This window comes from Macrotis lagotis, chromosome 1 (genome assembly GCF_037893015.1).
Source record: "Macrotis lagotis isolate mMagLag1 chromosome 1, bilby.v1.9.chrom.fasta, whole genome shotgun sequence".
Classification (NCBI taxonomy): domain Eukaryota; kingdom Metazoa; phylum Chordata; class Mammalia; order Peramelemorphia; family Peramelidae; genus Macrotis; species Macrotis lagotis.
Genome location: NC_133658.1, coordinates 663,233,288 through 663,254,523, shown reverse-complemented (window position 1 = coordinate 663,254,523; position 21,236 = coordinate 663,233,288). Strand labels below are relative to the sequence as shown.

The window sequence follows — 21,236 nt, the reverse complement described above, 5'->3', positions numbered from 1 at the left end:
TCTGCATAGGGTCAGAGTCTGTGAGAACTAGAGAGAAACTCTTGGCTTACATCTCTGAAATACATAAATTATATTTCAACTTCTCTTCAGGAGGAAAAGGAGGTAAAAGTACTAGAAAGAAGCTGATATGCTAGAGATACTCTTCCTTCAAAATGTCAGCTTCTTCCCAGTCTTCTTCCTTCAAGGACTGAAGAGATATTGTAATCCCCTGTTTTCTTTATTAAAATTGGATGCCATCCAGAAGAAATTATATAAAAGGGAAAAGTCTTATTATGTTACAAAATATTCATAGCAATTCTTTTTGTAGGGGCAAACAATGTAAATTGAGGAGATGTCCAACAATTGGGGAATGGCTAAAAAGTTATGGTACATGAATGCTATGGAATACTACTATTCTGTAAGAAACCATAAAGGGTTAGACTCTAGAGAAGCATGGAATTACTTCCAGGATCTGATGCTGAGCTAAGGGAGTAGAAGCAAGAGAACAATGTACAAATTAACAACAACATTGTGAGATGAGGAACCTCAATGGAAGCAGCTCCTCCCAGCAGTCTAGAGAGCTAGGACAACTATATTAGACTAGCTATGGACAATATTATGTCCATCCAGAGGAAGAAAAACAAAACTAAATAAAACCAAAGCAAACCAAACAACCCTTCAGAATCTGATTAACACTTTATAAAAATATCTTGCATGTATCTCTTTCCCTTAATTCTAATTTCACATACCAAAAAATTACCAATCTGTAAACATGCTTATCAAAATATGTATGTACAATGCTCACCTGACTGTTTGCAGCTGAGGGGAGGGAGGTGGGAAGGGAGGGTGGAGGGAAATTTAAATCAATAAATTAAAAAAAATAAAGATGATTATCTCTTCTCTCAAGCTCTTAGCAACTTCATCCCTCACATAGGCATGGAACATTGAAGCAATTGGCTCATATGAGCCAAGAATTTTACTTACTATGTATCAGATCCATCCCATAGTGATGGAGATACAAGACTAAAAAACAGCCTTGACCCTTAAGGAGCACACATTCTAATGAGACAGAAAATATTCAAATAACTAGGTGAATCCAAGATAGAAGGTATTTTCAGAAAGCATGTTCTTGAGAGCGTCAGAGAGAGGAGAAGAACAGAGGGTAAAAAATCTTGTAGAAGATGTTATTTAAGCTAAATCTGGAGGAAAGCAAGAGACAATTAGGAGGTGGCAGTGAAGAGGGAAAGCACTGCAAGAATTGAGGATAGTTTAGTGACTCAGGTAGATAGGAGATGGAATGTATTGTGCAAGGAATAGCAATAAGGCAGGTATTGCTGGGCCATACAATATGGGAAGGATCGTAGTGTAAGAAGACTAAAACGATAGGAAATGACAATATTATGAAGAAGTTTAAACAGGATGGATAGGAACCTCTAGAACTATCAGGATGGAATGAAGAAGAGTTATAAGAATTGTTTAGCTCAGTTCCAGAGGGTAGAACAAGGAGCAAGAAATGGAGATAGTGATTTCAGGTCTGTATCAGAAGAAACTTAACAATTAGAACTGGTCAAAAGTGTCTTGGATTGCCTTAAGAGTTAATAGTTTCTCGTTGGATTAGACCAACATCTCACATCCTATTCCAAGATAAGATCAAAATAGGTACAGGATTTAGACATAAAAGACAATATTATAAGCAAACTAGGGGAACAAGGAACAAAGAATAGTTTATTATCAGATCTATGAAAAGGGAAGCAGTTTCTGACTAAGGAAGAGATGGAGAGAATCATTAAAAACAAACTGGATAATTTTGATTACATTTAATTAAAAAGCTTTTGCACAAACAAAACAACTGTAACCAAGATAAAAAGAAATATAGTAAATTGGGAAACAATTACAACTAGTGTTTCTGACAAAGGACTCATTTCTAAAATATATAGAGTATGGAGTCAAATTTATAAAAAAAATGAGCCATTCTCCAATTGACAGATGGTCAAAGGATATGCAAAGGCAAGTTGCAGATGAGAAAATCAAAGCTATCCATAGTCATATGAAAAACTGCTTTAAATCATTATTGATTAGAGAAATGCAAATTAAAGTGTCTCTGAGATACCATCTCATACCTCTCAGATTGGCCAATATGACCAGAAATTACAATGATCAATGTTGGAAGAGAAATCTGGGACACTAATACATTGTTGGTGGAGATGTGAACTCATCCAACCTTTCTGGAGAGCAATTTGAAATTATGCCTGAAGGGCAATAAAAATGTGCATACCCTTTGAGCCAGCAATACCACTACTGGGTCTATACCCTGAAGAGATCATGAAAAAAGGGTAAAAACATCCCTTGTACAAAAATATTCATAGCAGCAGCCCTGTTTGATGGCAAAGAATTGGAAATAGAGGGGATGTCCATCAATTGGGGAAAAGCTAAACAAATTGTGGTATATGTATTTTATGGAATGCTAGTGTTCCTTTTAGAAACCAAGAGGGATGGGATTTCAGAGAAGCCTGGAAAGACTTACATGAACTGATGCTAAGTGAGATGAGCAGAACCAGAACATTGTACACCCTAACAGCAACATGCAGGTGATGATCAATCTTGATTGACTTACTCAGTCCATCAATGCAACAATAAGGGACAATTTTAGGGTATTTGTGATGGAGAATAGCATCTGTATCCAGAGAAAGAATTGTGGAGTTTAAACAAAGACCAAAGATTATTACCTTCATTTTTTTTTAAAAGTTGTCTTATATAGTACATAATCTTGCTATCTCTAATATTTTATTTTTTCCTCAAGGATATTTTTTTTTCTCTCAACCCATTCAATTTTGATCAATGCATAGCATGGAAACAATGTAAAGATTATCAGACTGCCTTCTGTGGGGAGTGGGGAAAAATGTAAAATCCAAAACCTTATAAAAAATGATAGCTACTATTGTTATATAAGCTACTATTGTATATAATTGGAAAAAATAAACTATTTATATAATACAAAAAAAAGAGTTAATAGTTTCCCCTCTATACTTCCCACTAAGATTCTGTGGGAGTTTTTCCATGCCCCAGATCTTTAGCTTGAACCTCTTTGTATCTCTGGAATTCACACATTGGATGTATTTTCTTCAGTGACCTTTCCTTTAGAGTAGAAGATTACTCCCAGAATCTGAATTAAGGAGGACAATCAGGCCAGTCATTTCTTATTCCTCTCCAGGTTGCACTCACTCAGAACTTCTACCATGACCCCAAGGTGAGTACTATTGTCTTCCCTCTTTTCAGTTTCTTTTTAGTGTAGTGTCTTCTGCTGTTAGAATATAAGCTCCTTGAAGGCAGGGACTTTCTTTTTTTCCTATTTACGTAAGTATTCCCAGAGCTTATCATAGTGTTTGGCACATAGTAAATACTTAATAGATTCTAGTGGACTGACTGCTAAACTGTTTTAGATCACATATTTGAAAGTACTAAGCTATTATGAGTACAAAATATAGAAGGATATTACAAATGTCTATATTAGTAATGTGTCTCCTATTTTGTATATTAATAAAACTGTTGGCTGTGCCCAGAGAGTCTGTATTGAGAAATTACAAATGTTTTATAACCTTTCTGAATTATTGCCTCTCATGCATCTTTTAATATTTGTGGGTTGTAAATAGTTTTATCCTACTTGCACCCCTAGCACCTCAAAGGCAGGGACCATTTTTCATTGAATCTTTTTATCTCCTGTATCTAGCACAGGTCCTAGCACAAATTAGGCATTTAATTAATAACTGTTGGAGTAAATTTCCTAATTTTCTTCCTTCCTTCCTTCATTCCTTCTTTCCTTTCCTCATTCCTTCCTCCTTCCCCTCCTTCTTTCCCTTCTCTCCTTTTTTTCTACTTCTTAAAAAAACAAAATAAAACCAAAATCATTCATTTAATTTATTAAGCATTTATTAAGGCCATGGATTTTCTTCATCACTCAAGATAATTAAAAACTAACTATAGTAAGTGCAGATTATGAAAAAGGGAGTATTATATTTAATCAAAAGCTATAGAAACCATTTAAAAAAAGAAAAGATCCCATACCCTCTTCTGGGATCTTCCCAAATTACTCATCCTATTTATCAATGTTCTATTTGAGAATTATTGATGAATAAATGAATAGATTTACTCCTGATTAATTTTCATTTTACTTTGGACCAGAAACTAGAAAAATTAGATACTAGTTTCCATTCTAAGCTATTTTCTTTTTTTAAAAACAATTATTTTATACCATCATACCAATTTTTTTATATACCATAATAAACTTTTATAACATCACCAATATCAATTGGGGGGGTTAACTGTTGTTCACATTTCTAAGATTTGTTCAAACATCCTATAATGTATATTTCATTTATTGAGGAATACATTTGAATCATGCTACTATATTTTGCCATTTAGAAGAACCTATACATATGGTATATGTGTGTTTGTGTGTGTGTGTGTGTGTGTGTGTGTGTGTGTGTGTATAGATATATCTATCAGTTTCCAATATATGTTTTTTGAATTGTGAGAATAGTTTCTTTATAAACATTTCTTGAAATTCAGATTTATTTATTTTTAATTGTCTGTTTTAATACAATTTAAATGTGCCCTGTGACTATTTTGACCCTTATTTGAATGGATCTGTATACTTCTTGATGTTGGTAGTTGTTCCAAAAGTGCTAAATCTGATCCATCTATACCTCCTCTCATGTAACCCTTTTATCTGTCCTTCCATTATGTTTCAAAAAGGCATCAATCAATCTATTAAAAAGACCAGTATGTGAAAGGGTTCTATGATAGGTGATGGACATGCAAAGACAACAATAAAGTCCCTATCTACAAGGTACTCATTTTCAATTGGGAGAAAAGAAATTTATAATTTTAAGTAAATACAAAATAAATACTAAGCAAATATAATTTCAGGAGGACAGAACTAGAAATTGTATGGATGGGTGGGTAGAGATCAGGAAAGATCTCATATAAGAAGTTCTACTTCAGCTGAGTTTTGAAGAAAGTTGGTAATTCTAGCACATAGGTAATAGGCAAGATGAGAAGGACATGCTCTAGCCATGGGAGAAAGGTCATGTAAAGAAATGGAGATCGAAAATATAAAGTTATATACAGGGAAGAGCATGTAAGTCAAGTATACAATATAGGGTGGATAAGGGGAAGTAATCAATAATAAGTATCATAGAGTAGAAAGCTATAAATGATAGCTATAAATGACAACAATATATCTTTATATTTTTATCCTAGAGACAACTGAAAGCCAGTGGAGTTTTTTAAATGAGTTAGTGATATGATCAGTGCTATGCTTTAGGAATATCACTTTGGAAAATTTATAGAGGATCAGTTTGGAGAAGGAAAAGATATGAGATAACTTTACTTTTTGCAAATTATAGAATTCTAGGAATGGAATCATAGCATTCCCTTTCATTTCTCTGTTTTCTATTCCTGATTCTCTGAACTTCTTTTTCTCCTCCTCTCCACCCCTTCTTCTCCATGTTTTAAGAGTCTTCTTAGAAATGAAGGTCTCTCTGTCTCTGTAATCCTTTCTTCATTGATCAGTTCTTTTTTGGAGCCTCCATTTTGAGGAGGCTCAAGACAATTATCATAGAATCTTTAGTACTATCTAGGCTCCACTCCTGACTTACTAGGCTTCTCTCAGTTCTCCATTTGAGGACCTTCTCCTAGCCTACATCCCCAGCCTCACCTTTTTTGGCATCTTTTTAAATATTGAATTTCCCCTTCAGGGAATTGTCTTTCTTTTGCTTCCATTTGAATTAGCACAATGTATGGCACATGGTAAATGTTTTGATAAACGCTTGTTAAGTTGGCTTGTTTTTCCTTTGGAGGAAGAGATTAGGATCACAAATCTGTCTACCATGTGGTCTACCTTTCAGTCTCTTGATATTACATAGAAATCAATGGAACATTCAGGCTGTCCATTTATTATCCCTTACTTTCACCATATATGGGCTACTTTCTTTGCTGTTCAAACATCTCTTTGATAAACTCTTCTCTGCCACTTCGTGTTTGCCAATTCATTATTAGTAGCATTCTGTAGACTACTGAAAGCCCCAGAAGAGATTATTTTCATTTTCTGAGGACTAGCCTAGATAAATATGGAGAGATTCAACACCAATAGACTGCCCACTAGGTAATAAAGACTTCAGTCCCCACAAACCGGTCTTTTGAAGCTAAGATTGAAAACAGTACCTAAATATAACTAAGAGGGCATTTGGACTGGTGTTAACTTTTGAAATAATAGATTATTTTTGGACTTAGTTATTAAATCCACCATTTTAAGTGAAGTAGAGTAAATATGAGACAGAGAAATATGTTTTAGAATTATTAATCTGCACAATCTGTACTGACCATGTATCTTCCTCTAACCCCATACCATTGTTCAAGTTACTGACTTGAGGTCAATGAACTTTTAGCAAGTACCTTGCCCCTCCCTGAAATCCTATTAACAAACAATGGTTCTTGGTCTAGCCTGAAAGGATTCAGTCCTTGACCTACTGTCCTGCAACATATCTCTCATCACCTCAACTCTGCTTTCTAAGTCTCCCTATGTCATCTTTCAAAGCTCACTTTCTCCTCAGTTGAATTGTTCCTCTTCTTTGGTAGGACAGTCTGCTCTGGGGGAGCGTGATTCCCCATGTAACCTCTCTTACTTCTATACTTTTCATTATTGCTCATCTTCTCATGGTGGTTTATGTCATTGATGTTGTTCCTATATCTTTCCTTAATCCTCATCCTCTCATGACAGTTTAGGTTGCTTTAGGGATCAGTGGTTTCCTGCCTTTAATCTTTCCATTACCTTCTCCTAATCTTAGAAATACTTAAACTTTTTTGTCCCTAAAATTTCTTCTGGGTCAGAGTCAATCTTTTACATCAATTTTTTCATGTTCCTCCTAAAACTTGAGCTTGCTACAATTTTCCCTAGCAACATGAGGAATGCTGATAGCTTTGAAGCAATAATTAATATTCTAAATTTTTAAGCTCATCTCATTGAGCTTACACACACAGATTCAGAGATATTTTTCTTGAATTTGTTTGCCATCCATAGCAATATGCACATCAAGATAAATCTAGACTAAAGGGTAAGTATAATTTTCCAAGCAAGAAGTACCTATGAACCTGTTTGTTACAGCTTTTCCTTTTCAGTAACATCTGATGCTTTTTGACCCCTTTTGGGGTTTTCTTGGCAAGGATACTAAAGTTGCTTGCCATTTCCTTCTCCAGCTCATTTTATAAATGAGTAACTGAAGTCAATAGGGTTAAGTGATTTACTCAGACTCTCACAGATAAAAAGTGTCTGAGGCCAGATTTGAATTAAGGGAGATGATTCTTTCTGACTCCCGCTCTGACAATCTATCCACTGGGCCAGCTTGCTGTCCCTCCAACTTCCCCAAGTCTTTCACTTTTTTTTTAACTCAAATGAATCTTCTTGATTTTAGGCCCATCACTCTTTCCTCTGTGCCACATAGCTGTCTAATCAATCTGTTGCATTTCATATTAATCCAAAGATTTTGATAAAATGAAAAATGGGCAAACAGCATTCAAAACCAGACCTCCCTCTTATTAACACTAAGAAGATATAGAAGGGCAGTATCTCTGTAGCTGCAGTTATTAAAATTTGAAAATCAAGACACTTTTTCCCTCTTAAAAACAATGAAGGACTACCATGTTTTTGTTTGTGGGTTGTTTCTACTGATATTTATTTATTCTATTAAAAACTAAACCAATTTAGTATTATTATGAAAATAGTTTTTACGTCACAGACTCTTTGAAATGGTTTGAGGAACCCCTAGTGGTCTCCCAAACCTCATTTTGAGAACTGCCTCTACAATAGAAGGAAACCTTGACATATGACCCAAACTCCTTTGGCATATAAATTGGTTACTACCAAATGTTCCTGTCCTCAGAGCTTGTGTCAAGAAGGGAATGTGACATAGGCTCATAGTGATGCAAGGGATTTTGTTCACATATATATTTACATACACATACACATATATGTATATATATATATATACATATATAAATATAAAACATGGATGTATATATAGGTTCCAAAGTGATTAACTGACATACCCAGAGTAACATAGGAACTCAGGGCTTCTGATCACAAATGCATTGATCTTTCCACTGTTCCATGGTGCATAATTGGGAGTTAGAGGAATACAAGGAGAACAAGTTCTTATAAGCAATATGATGAGTTTAATCCTCAGGAGCCCCCATCCATGCCACTCCATTAACAGCATATTCCTTACTCAAACAACTCTCATAGTGCCACCCTTTGTTACATCTCCAAAAAGTTGTCAACATGGCATTAGAGTCTAAGAGGAGATGAAGAGTTGTAATTAGATGATTATTTTTTTTTAGGTTTTTTTTTTTTGCAAGGCAAACGGGGTTAAGTGGCTTGCCCAAGGCCACACAGCTATGTAATTATTAAGTGCCTGAGACTGGATTTGAACCCAGGTACTACTGATTCCAAGGCCAGTGCTTTATCCACTACGCCACCTAGCCGCCACCTAGCCGCCCCCTAGCCGCCCCCTAATTAGATGATTTTTAAGAGTTATATGATTCGTCACTTTACCACCTGGGGAGTTCTAAAATTGACATTAAAAAAAACACACTCAACTTTTTGTAATAGGAAAACAAAAACACAGAATTTCAAAGTTAGTCTCACATTTTGTCTGATCAGAAATCCCCTTTAAAATATCTCCAACAAATAACAATGGCTTGGCTAGTTTTAAATAAAGAGAATAAAATAGTTACCCACTTACTTCTAGAAGGCTCTACTTTTTTTCAAAATAATAGAATCACAGGATAGCCTTATTCTGTCCCTTTATTAAAGTAATTCAATTTTAGATGGAAGAGTGCTGGATTGAGATTCAGAAAAACCTAAGTTCCCATCCCATCTCAGACATATCCTCTAAGGGGTCACATAACTTCAGTTATCCTCATATTCTTCATTTGCAAGAGGGAGATGATAATAACATCTAATTTCATAGGAATGCTGTGAGGAACAAATAGGGTAATATGTGTAAAGATTCTTGCAAACCCTAAGGTGTTAAATAAATTTAAGTAATTATCATTATTTCCATTTTGAAAGTCAGAGGAGAGAGCATATTCTAGGTATGTAGTTTGACTTGTATAAACCACGTTTGTATAGAGGAAATGCTGAGTTTACAGAGGAAATGATGATTTTAAAGCATATATAAAGGTCTGGTAGGTCTGGTATGTCTGGGTATAATATGAATTAAGCCTTGGAAAAACAAATTGGAACTAGACTGTAATAGGGGTGTTTATACTTTATCCTAGAGACAATAAGGGCCCACAAAAGACTTTTGAGAAGGAAAGTATCTTTAGTCAGAATTATACCTAAAGATGATTACTAATAACTGTATAAAGGTTGCAATAGTGGGGTGAGAAAAACAATAAGGGGAATGGAAGTAGACAGAATAATCCTGATGAAAGGTGAAAAGGACCTGAATTAGAGTAGTGTTTAGATTAATGGAGAGAATAGGATGAATGCAAGATCTATTAGAGATTATTATAAGATCTATTATAAGATCTGGCTAGTGGTTGAATGAAGGGAAATGAAGTAATAGTAAAAGTGAAGGAAGACTACAGTTAGAGCTTCAGGAAGTGGGAGAAGGAGAGAATTGTTGTTTGTCTTTCATTCTCAAAGAGGACCAATGACATCAAGAAGGTGATGACAACTTGCAAGTGAATTGGACTTAAGTGAGGCAGGGCAGTGCCATCTGGGCAAAACATGTCAGGATAACTGGAGATGGTCTAGATGCAGTGAGAGACCTTGACCTTTTTAAGCTAAAGTCTCCCCACCCCCCTTTTTATAAGAGACAACACCTATTTGGTGATTAAAGCTAGGGAAGAAATGAGGCGAAAAAAAATGGTCTTTTAAAAAATCAGTCTGGGAGGGTAAAATCCCAAGAGTTTTTGGTCAACACAAAAACAATTGCTGTTTACACCAAGTAAGGCTTGGGTTGAGATCTACTGTTGGTCAATCTTTGAGAACTAAAGTGATTTGGGTTTAAAGCATGGTCAAGTAGCTCCCTTTGAATCTCAATGGACTTTATCAAGGCCTGGTTTTCCATAAATCATAAATTAAACTACAAGGGGTAAAGGAGATAATTGTTCCAGTTTTACTTATTTATGATCTAGTCCATAAACTCCAAGATATCATGTAAAATTTTAGTTAGCGAAGTTTAGAAGGGAGAGTGCCTTCTTACTCAAAAACAGATTACAACAGACTCGAGAACAAGTACAGATTCAAATTGGAAAGAGATGACATTTAGTACTCTTCATTTTATAGATGAACAAATTGAGATTAAGAGATTGAAAAGTTCAAATGAGTAGTGGAAGCAGTATTTGAACTACAAATCCAGTAATAATTTTTTTTAAGTTTTTTTTTTTTTGCAAGGCAATTGGATTAAGTGGTTTGCCCAAGGCCACACAGCTAGGTAATTATTAAGTGTGTGAGGCCAGATTTGGATTCAGGTACTCCTGACTCCAGGGCTGGTGCTCTATCCACTTCGCCACCTAGCCGCCCCTTCCAGTAATCCTTCTAAAAGCAAAAGAGAAGAAAAAATTCTATTGATGGGGTTGATGGTTGTTACTTTCTAATTTTTGTGTCCCCATCTTCCACACAGACTTTACAGAATTCCATCTTATAAGGAAGTTTTTGTAATATTTAAAATGATGGAGCATGACATAGTGAATACAGAGCTGGCATGGAAGCCACAATGATAACAGTTCAAATCCTAACTGACAAATACTGTCTTTGTGACCCAGCCACTTATGCCTCAATGCTCTAAACAACTCCTAAAAACGTATAAATTTTAGAGGTAGAAGGAGGTTCTGGTAGAAGGAGGTTCTTCATTTGCTAAATTTTTACAACTAAGTTTTAAAAATAAGAGGGCAATTTCTTTTAAAAAAAGTTATAAAGTGGAATCATTAGTCCCAATGTACAAGTCCAAATCTGAATTGGCTGCAAATTCATCTTTTTACTCTTGTACATAAATATCTGTTAAGAACCATTTAGAAGAAGAGAAAAGTACAGAGAGAAACAACACAGAAGCTGAGGAAACAAATTAGAACAGGAGAATTTCAGAGTCAGTCAGGTTTTACTAACAGGCCATCTTGCTAGGAGTGAATAGCATAGTGATCTAGAACTTAAATATCAGCTGAACATGATTTGGATAAAGGTAAATGAAGCCTTAATTATTGATCCAAAAGCTAGTAATACTAAAGTTAGACATAAAGTACTCAATCTCTCTAGGTGAAGTATTTATTCATTGTAGAGAATGAAGGAAAGGGATTTTTTTGGTCTAAATAAACCTTTTTAAAATGGATAAAAGCATTAGCTTATACTAATAATAACTCACATTCATATAATTCTTTTTAAGGTTTTCAAATGTCCACAAATATTATCTCATTTAATCCTCAAAAAAATTCTGGGAGGTAGGTGCTAATGTTATTCTCATTTTACAGATGAGATAACTAAGTCAAATATAGGTTAAATTACTTTTCTTTTGTACTCCTTCTATCTTTTAAAAGTCTCAGTTTATTAGGGATTGCCATTGTGGGCAGTTTTCTTTCTTTTCCTTCCATTAGGATTATTTGCATTTGTTTTGTTAGAATTTTTCTTTTGAGGAAGTCTTGAATTTCTTGAGTTATCCTCTTTTTTTTAGACTTTTTCAAGGCAATGGGGTTAAGTGGCTTGCCCAAGGCCACACAGCTAGGTAATTATTAAGTGTCTGAGGTAGGATTTGAACCCAGGTACTCCTGACTCCAAGGCCGGTGCTCTATTCATTGCGCCACCTAGCCACCCCTCACTGTGCCACCTAGTTGCCCCAGTTATCCTCTTTTGTTATGCATCTCTAGCCACAGGATCATACCTATTTTTCATTTGAACTGTCTGCAATATTTTTCATGAAGTCTAGGACATGAATCTGATCATGCCCAGCATTCATTTCTTTGGCTATTGTGAATCTTAAATCCATACTACTAGTTTTTTGTATGAACGCTCAAATTCAGTGGCAAAGAGTATGCCTGGTCACTGCCACACTGCAGGCATTCATGAACTCCATTACTCCAAATGCATTAAAGGTGTGACTAATGCCAGTCACATACTGTCTCTGCAGGGCAAAATGTTTTCACAAATTAAGGTAGCAAAATGTTAAAGACTTAAAGATGAAAAAAAAACTTTATAAGATGGATTCATGAAAATAGATGCTAAATCAAACTTTAAAAAATTATGGACTATCAATGGAGAGAAAAAAAAATAAAATAAAACTGAAACTCACATTCTCTTCCAAACTATTTTAGGCTGTAAGGAGCCTATTTCTTTCATTTACCAAAACAGCCATAAATAAGAACACTCTGGTCTAATACTGAAAAAGATGATTGTTAATGCTTTAAATATAAACCCAAGAACTACTCAGAAATTAATAACAGCAGAGGATGAAATTATTTTGCTAATGGATTCTGAGTGGTGTTTGGAAAAGAATAACAAAGAAGAATTAAAATAGGCACAAGAAGCTGCAAAAATGGAATGGAAGTCTGGAGCAAAGCAGAATTGTTTTAATTGTCCCTTTATGTCATTAGTAGCCCAGCCACATCTGCTCCCACACCTGTGCTCCCTTCCTTGATCTACTCTGACACTCTGGAAGTATTGGGCAGGCAGCCAGCTTCATAGCCACTCCTCCCCATCATCAGCCTCTGCTATCAGCTTGCTTTTCTCTTACTTATAGTGAACTAAGGTTCCACCCTAGGGCTCTGAACTACTCCTGATTGATAGGACAAACTGAAAGTTCTAGGCTAATTACCTCGTAATAACAGTTCCCAACACAGGGGAGTAACTCTTGACCTACTTTGGACTCTACCAAGCTAATCCATCAGGGAAGATAATTAAGGGAATATAATGCTGTTTCTAAAACCAGCCAAATATCATAAGCAGATATTATTCCTCTTGTAAGACCAGAATGATATTATTTGGGTAGTAATCTATGCTCAATTTTGATGTGATTATCTTAAGGTTCATATTCTTCTCCAGTGATAAATTTTGATTAAAGTTACATTTAAGCGGCCAAGTGTACAGACTATAAGTTTGTTCCTTCTAGAACTCATCTTCCTATCTACCAAGGTCATGACTAACAAAGTTCTCTCTCCTTAAACAGAAAAAAATCTGTTTGTATTGATGAAGGCTGCCCACTTCCCAATTTCTACAGGAAGAGAATGAGGCCTATGCAATGTTAGCCCTGCCCAATGACATGATAGATCATGAATGAGGAGCATATACCAGTCTATTTCATTAGTCATCTGTTCTCTCAAAAATCAAAAGGTGCTAAAATGTTACACATTGAGTATCATGACAATTAATGTAGTCTCCTTGCCAATTATTCCCTTTCCGATTTCCTCCCTCCTGTTGCCCTCCTTCTGCTTTTCCTCTCTTCCGTTCCCCTTCTCCAGGCTGACTTATTCCCTACTTCTAAGGCTCATTTAATTATGAAAACAAGATCAGTGGATTGTGAATTGATATTTTAATGCTAACAAGGATATATCTTTATCTATGAAGTGACTCAATATCTCTGAGTAATTCAGTGCAGATTTCACTGTGAAACAGGAGATGTTATTAATTTCTTAGGTCAGGATAAAATTTTGGCAATTAATTTCACCCTTATGTCATGATTAGAGATTCATGATCATCTTGTAAATTGGTAGAGGTTATTCATTTGATTATTTTCACTTAATGATAACTAATATGATAACATTTTCATGTAAATGAAAGAAATATCATGATAACCTTTCTTAACTCATAAGATAAATGGTATTTCATGTCTTAGAATAGAACTAACGAAAGTGTCACATAAAGCAAATATGATATCAAAACCCTTTTGATCCAGTGAATGTTCTATTGCCCATATTTTCTCTTTTAGGTTATTATAACTTTTTCCCATGCTCATATTATTTTTGTTAATATCTTTTTGTGTCCTTCCACTATGATCCATCTGATCATTGAGTACAATGAGATAAAATGTACAACTATTATGCAACAATATTGTTTGCATCATTTTCTAAACCATTTTTTACCATATTAATGTTTAACTGTAATAATATTTTAATTACATTCAATTCAAAATATCACAACTTTATAGTTTTTACCTTGGAATTGCAATGGTCCAAAAGGCTCCCTATACTTTTAGTCCTCTAACCTTCACAGCTTTGTCATTTCAGTCTATTTTAGACTTAGAGACTTATCTTGTCCCCAGGCAGACAGAAAGAACAGGAGAAGCTTTAGACCAATAACTCACCGATCCAAAATCAATTTAACTTTGCTGCTATTCAGGTTTTGACCCTATGGTTTAGTTCTATTTATTGGGTTCTTTCTTGCATCCCCATAACAATGGCCTCCAACTCAATCTAAGGTTCAATAACTCCATGCTTAAATGGTCATCTTGATCCACATCCAAGGATCAGTTTTTTTGTTTTTTTTTCAAGGAACAGGGTCAAGCTTCATCAAGAAACTTCACTCCCTTCTTCACCTACATGTCCCTTCATAGATTAGATTCTTTTTGTCTTAAATCTTGGGTGAGTTACTTCTATCTTCTTGTTTGCCTGAACACCTGCCCCATATCTACTGTCACAGTCTCATAACTTATCTGATTAAAGAAGCATCTATACCTGCAGTACCCCCCCCAAATTGACAACACTGCCCCATAGAACTCCTTGAAGTATAATAGTTCAGGTTTACACTCTGCTTTTTTTGTCAAAAAATTTGGAATCCTAAAAAGTGGAAATTAAAATCATGTAACTCAAACAGGATATTAAAAAGATAAAAAGAAGACTGAAAGGAAGGGGAGTATTATTTAAAAATTCCATGTTAATTAAATGGCATGTTTCAATAAAAGGTAGAATAGTGGAAAGCATGGCTAACACAATAATGTTATCATAGTTATGCTCAATACTCAGTATTTATGATATCCAGATTTACTCTTTGACTTAAATCCATGAGGAAAAAAAATGAGGGATACTTATGTTTTAGCAGTCATTAAGATACTGAAAATCCCCTTACCAAAACAGTGTATTAAACAACCTTAAGACACCTAAGTCAGAACCTCTTTTTTGCCTCCAATCTAGGTAATCTTGTAGTTCTTAATCGACTGGTTTATAGAACTGACTTTGAAAAAAAACCACTTAGATTCTCTTATTCAATGCCACAATGTTGTGTCATATGGATAGAGGGACCTGGTTGCTACAAAGATCATTAAAACCCAAGGTTTTTTTTTAAATCTAATAAGGGAGATAAGACATGTATGCAAATCATCAAAATAGAAATTGGCTATGTATATAAAAATAAAGGCAGAGGACTAGTCTATTTCATGTATTATGATAAAATTAAAGAAGGATCAGAATGCTGGGCTAGTTTGGAGCTGGAGATTGGGACATGTGGCTACCTGGAAGAAGTATTAGTGAGTGTTGAAGGAAGGAAGGATTTTTATCTAGTGAAAAATTTTATTTCCTGGGGTAGTAAGATTGTGTAATCCAGGCAAGGAATAAAACTATGGACTGGGGAAAAACAAAACAAAACAAAAAAACATTGAGTACTCCTGGTTATCTTGTCTATAAAGTAAGTGGGGCAGATTAGTGTGAGGTGGGACTAGAAGGATAAATTGAAGATAATTTAAGTAGGCCTTAAGAGCAAGAATTTCTAAAAATGATGCCTAAATATTTTTAAATAGTTTTCCATTTATATAGCTGGTGTTTTAAACAAAACAACTGTTTTAATCACATATGAACAAAGACAGATGAAGAAACTAAGCTTTAGGGAAGTTAAACATCTTTTTCCTGGGTAGGCAAGTGTCAAGAGGCAGGATTTTAATTCAGTTCTCTTGTGACCTCAAGTTTCTAGAAGAGTTCAAGTTCAGACATTGGATTATTTCAGTTTTGTTTTTCAATCTTGTCCAACTCTTTTTGACCCTATTTGGAATTTTCTTGTCCAAGGTGCTGGAATAGTTTGCTATTTCCTTTTCCAGCTCATTTTACATAGAGGAAACTAAAAATTGAGGAATTGACTAGGACACTGAAAAATTAAATGACTTATCTAGGGTCACTTAACCAATAAGTGTCAAAGATAAGATTTAAATCCAGGATTTCCTGTATCCGAGACATGTTCTCTTTGGCTGTGTATGTATGCATACATACTTGCATATATTTATACCTATGTATTTTCCAGGGAGGAGATAACTTTGTTCCTGTGTCACTTGTATAGAGTCTATAATGGTATTGCAATTTGGCTTCTTTGTTCTGACATACAACAGAAATTATTTAGGATATTAAAGTTCTTATTTGCAATCCTGAGAAGGGACCAAATCAGTTATTTTGAAAATCTCTAAAGTGAGTAGTTGAAGGGATAGAAAATAAACCCAACATCAGCATTTTCCAATCACACAATATTAATTTTTAAGTGCAAAATATATTACCAAACGTCCTCTGCATCTTCATCACATTCAGCACCAAATTGACAAATGTCACAGGTGGATGTTTCCTTTTGGCTGGTTTCTCCTGATCCTTCACTGACTATAGGATACAAACCAGATAGAATACAGATTAGTATATACAATAAAGGAGAAAATGATATTTTTAGTGAAATAATCTATTTTTCTACTGAAGTTGTTGACATTTACTTCTCTGAAAGAGAATGATAGTCTTTAGAGTCAAGATAGCCTTTTTGAAATTCAAGGGCAGTTAGAACATTAATACCATTCAAAGAAAGATATATGATAGCTGCATAATCTTTTTTTGCTTAATAGTATATTTTTTCCAATTACATGTAAAGATAGTTTACAACATTCATTTTTGTAACCTTTTGAGTTCCACATTTTTTCTCCCATCCTCCTTTCCCTTTCCTTCCCCAAGACAGCAAGCAATCTGACCCAGGTTGTACATATTCAATTATGTTTAAATATATTTCTGCATTAGTCATGTTGTAAAAAAAGAATCAAAACAGAAGGGAGGAACCATGAGGAAGGAAGAACAAAAAAACAAAAACAAAGTGAAAATAATATTTCTCTATCTGTGTTCAGATTCCATAGTTCCTTCCTATTGGATGTGGTTAGCATTTTTCATCATGAGTCTTTTGGAATTGTTTTGGACTGCTGTATTGCTGAGAAGAGTTAAATCTATCATAGTTGATCATCAAACAACACTGCTATTGCTATATGCAATGTTTTTTTCTGGCTCTATTCACTTCATACAGCATCAGTTCATATAAGTCTTTCCAGGTTTTTCTGAAAACTGTCTGCTCATCATTTATTATAGAACAATAGTATTTCATTACATTTCTGTACCACAACTTATTCAGTCATTCCCTAATTTATGGACATTCCTTCAATTTTCAATTTGCCAGTACAAAAGAAAAGAATTGCTACAAATATTTTTGTAGATGTGAGTCCTTTTCCCTTTTTTATGATACCTTTGGGATACAGATCTAGGAATGGTATTTCTGTATCAAAGGGTATGCAACAGTTTTATAACACTTTGGAAAGAGTTCCAAACTAGGATCAGTTCGCAACTCCACCAACAAATCAATAATGTCCCAGTTTTCCCACATCCCCTCCAACATTTATCATTTTCCTTTTCTGTCATAACAGCCAATCTGATTGGTATGAAGGGTTGTTTTAATTTGTACTTTTCTAATCAATAATGATTTAGGGCATTTTTTATTTGTCTATCAATAATTTAAATCTCTTCATCTGAAACAGTATATGTTTTACAAACAAAAAGTGTTATATTGGATTCATCAAAAGTGATTAGTAAAACTCTTTCTAAAAGATAATTAAGACCTACTTAAAGTATTTATTTCTTGAAGTCTTTAATGAAAAAAATAGTATTTTCTTTCCCTTTCAAAGACACTTGTTTCATGTATAATGTCTACTCAGGATGATTCTAGATCTTATTCTTATTCTTAAGAGGCATAAGTAAAAAAAAAGTATTATGTATACAAATTCTAGGAAACTGACAGCAATTTATAAATCTTAATTTCTTGAATGCCAGTGCTAAAGAAAGAGGTAATAAATACAACAAAATCCTTCACAGCAGTTTCTTATGAGAAATATATATGTATACATTTAAAACAATAAAGTCTTTCAAAAATTGATGCCAGGGAAAATTAAAGAATTTTCTACAGAACTGACTGTTGTAGAATCTGCATTGTAGATGTTAATTTCCATTGAAAATAATAGATCGCACTTTTAAGAAAGAAAGAGAAAATGTATTTGCATTCATGTTGAGCCTACTAAACTCAACACATTGTTTTAATGTAGCATTGTCTTATCACTTCCTGTTTTAAAGGTCTACTAAAAGATTTTTAAACTATTTTTTAAAAGCAGACTACTTTGTTCTCTCCTTATTCCCTATTGTGCTGGTAAGCATCTTAATTATTTTAAGACATATGATTTATTTTTCTGTATGCTAAGACAATGATAGTTGTTCATTTTCTGAGGTATATACTTTTTCTTTTTATTCCTCTCTATGCTCCCCATCTTCCAATGCCCTTTGCTTTCTTCTGTGCATGCTTCATCTTTCATATCTTTCATAGATATAGTGTACAGGAAAACTTTCATTTGTGTTATAGTTGCTTTAAAGTAAAGTTTAGAGATATTAATATAAACTTACTTTTGCAGAAAAAGGCAAAAGAAATAACTTTAGGCTCTGCTGAAATATAGAGTACTTATCTTTTTATTCATTCTAATACCTTAATACAGGCAAAATGATTATAGTGGACCATGGGGAAAGGAGTGTGTTAGGGCACAGACCTCAAGGGAGAAGAAACAGTTGAAGTCAGTCTCTTTACAGTTTTCTTATTATTAATGCAATATAGTAGCTGTTAATGTGAAAGGTTTTTTTAGTCTTAGTGAGATGGGTAGATTCTCAATTTAAGTTTTTATCATTCAACAAATGTGCTAACATGATAGAAAGGTTATCCATACAGACTCAATTCTGGGATAATGTTTGTTTCTGCAGCAGGAGAGCTGATTATTTCAAGATCTATTGAAGATAATACAGGAAACCAGAAGATGTTGTACACAGAATAGAACCTATTTTAATAACTTGTCTTATTTTAAAAGTTCCACTATATTTTTAAAGAGCAGTCATTGGTTGTACGTTCTAAGTGATTAGATGTAAGAAAAAACTAAATTAAGAAAGAATTATTTCCTCAATTAGTGAATCTCTTGGGTGCCATGGAAGCCAAACTAAGGGACAAGCATGAAATTATATGAAGTAGAAATGTTTCTGCCTATAGATGCATGACAAGAACAATTCTTTGTTCAGTTTTTATTTGTTATCACACTTCTGAACATTAACCACCAGGAAAACTGTGAAACCTGGACATTTGTCTTCTGACTCTTGTATTCTCTTTATCTTGAAGGTTACCCCTCCTCTCCTTCCTCTTTCTCTCTTCATGTCTTCATTTTATTCCTTCATTCAAAATACAAATGTTTCAATTTCTCAAGATATTATGTTTTTCAGTAATGTAAAGATGTCCTTGTCTGAATATGGACCTTGAGGTAAATGCCTCCCTCCATTAGGACTTTTATGAGCAAAAAATGATCTACCATTAAGATTAATTTGGAATAGGGGTTTTGTCATTTTGAACTTAACCCTACCCCTCTACTCTTGGCCTAAAATAATCCAGGAGGTATAGATTGAATTAATATATGATCATTTCTCTTATTTAATACCTTTTAAATGATGTTTTAGGGTTCATCTGATAACTCTCCTTTTGGTTAAGTTTCTTTAAAAAGTATGGAATTAAAATGAATTAATCATATTTCCCAATATTGGTTATAGGATCCAAGATATCATCTAGTTCAACTCTCCATGATCCTGTTATAACATTTTATGTAATGATTAGTATAGTTAATTCACTGGATTATAGAGTCAGAATGTCAAAAGAATCTTAACAGAATAGAATGTCAAACTGAATCTCATGAGATGAAACATAAAAGTGCTCAGTCTTGTGAGCTCAAAAAAATATAAACATGGGAGATATATGGATGGGCTTCATGTAGACTTAAAGCTTAATATGGATCAATTGTGTGATATGGCAGGGAAAATTTTAATGTGAAGAGGTTATGTTAAGTAAGGCAACAAATTCAGGACCTAGGGAAGTGGTCATTCATCCTATTCTCATTGCTTGACACCCTAAGTTTAATTCAAGTAGCTACATTTTGAAAAGGGCATTAATAAGATGGAGAACATCAAGTAATAAAGAAGATAGAGACATGAGATCATACCAAGGAAGGATTGGTTGGAGAAATTGAAAAGGGTTAGATTGAAGGAGGCAGTCAGTTGAAGTATTTGAAAAGTTGTCATAGAGACCATGGGTTAGATTTGTTCTGCTTGGTCCCAGAAGAAAACAAAATAGGTATGATGAGTGATTGTTGCTGAAAAGTTAGATTTAAATTTTTTTATTTCACATGTGGACTTCTAACATATAGCTTTGTCCTTTAGTCCTTTTGTCTTCTACCACTGTACTATTAAACTGAATATTCTCATGAACTCCCATGATTTCAATTATTATCTCTATGCAGATGTTTTGTAGATTCATTTATCTATCCCTACACAATTTCCTGACCTCTCAAATTTATATCTCCAACTAACTGCCTAGTATACAACTCAAACAGGATGTCTCTTAGACAAATGAAAATATGCTCCAAAGAGAATACATTATCTCTACCCTCTTCACCCTAAACCTGACCTGCTAATTTTCCTATAATTGTCAAAGGTATCTCCATCTTCTTAATCAATCTGACTTGAAATCTGGATCTTCTGTCATCCTCAATAGATAATCTATTGCTAAGTCTTGTATTTTCTACCTTCACAACATTTCCACTTATACCTTATAGTTGGTCCTCCCTGCCTTTCTCTCCTCTCTGGTCCATTTTACACATCTCTCAGAGTGATTTTTCTAATGTGTAGTTCTGACCATGTCAATCTCCCACTCAATAAACTTCAGTGACTCTCTTTCACCCTCTAGAATCAAAAATAAAATCCTCTGTTTAACTTTTAAAGACCTCCATAACCTAGCCATTTCTCAGATTTCTGATCTTACACATTTCTCCCTTCACAAACTCTTAAGTTCTATTGATATGGAACACCTTTATCAAGATACTCTATTTCCCAACTCTGCACTTGACTGGACCTCATTCCTGAAA

At 34.3% G+C, this 21,236-nt stretch overlaps 1 protein-coding gene across 1 annotated transcript in view; it reads right to left on the bottom strand.

Moving 5' to 3' along the window:
• The window catches only part of TMEFF2 (transmembrane protein with EGF like and two follistatin like domains 2), a 272,583-nt gene that overhangs the window by 122,205 nt on the left and 129,142 nt on the right, over positions 1-21,236 (bottom strand). The window contains exon 5 of the mRNA XM_074215466.1: positions 16,500-16,596. Within this exon, the coding sequence (XP_074071567.1) occupies positions 16,500-16,596 (97 nt within the window). The remainder of the gene's footprint in view (positions 1-16,499; positions 16,597-21,236) is intronic.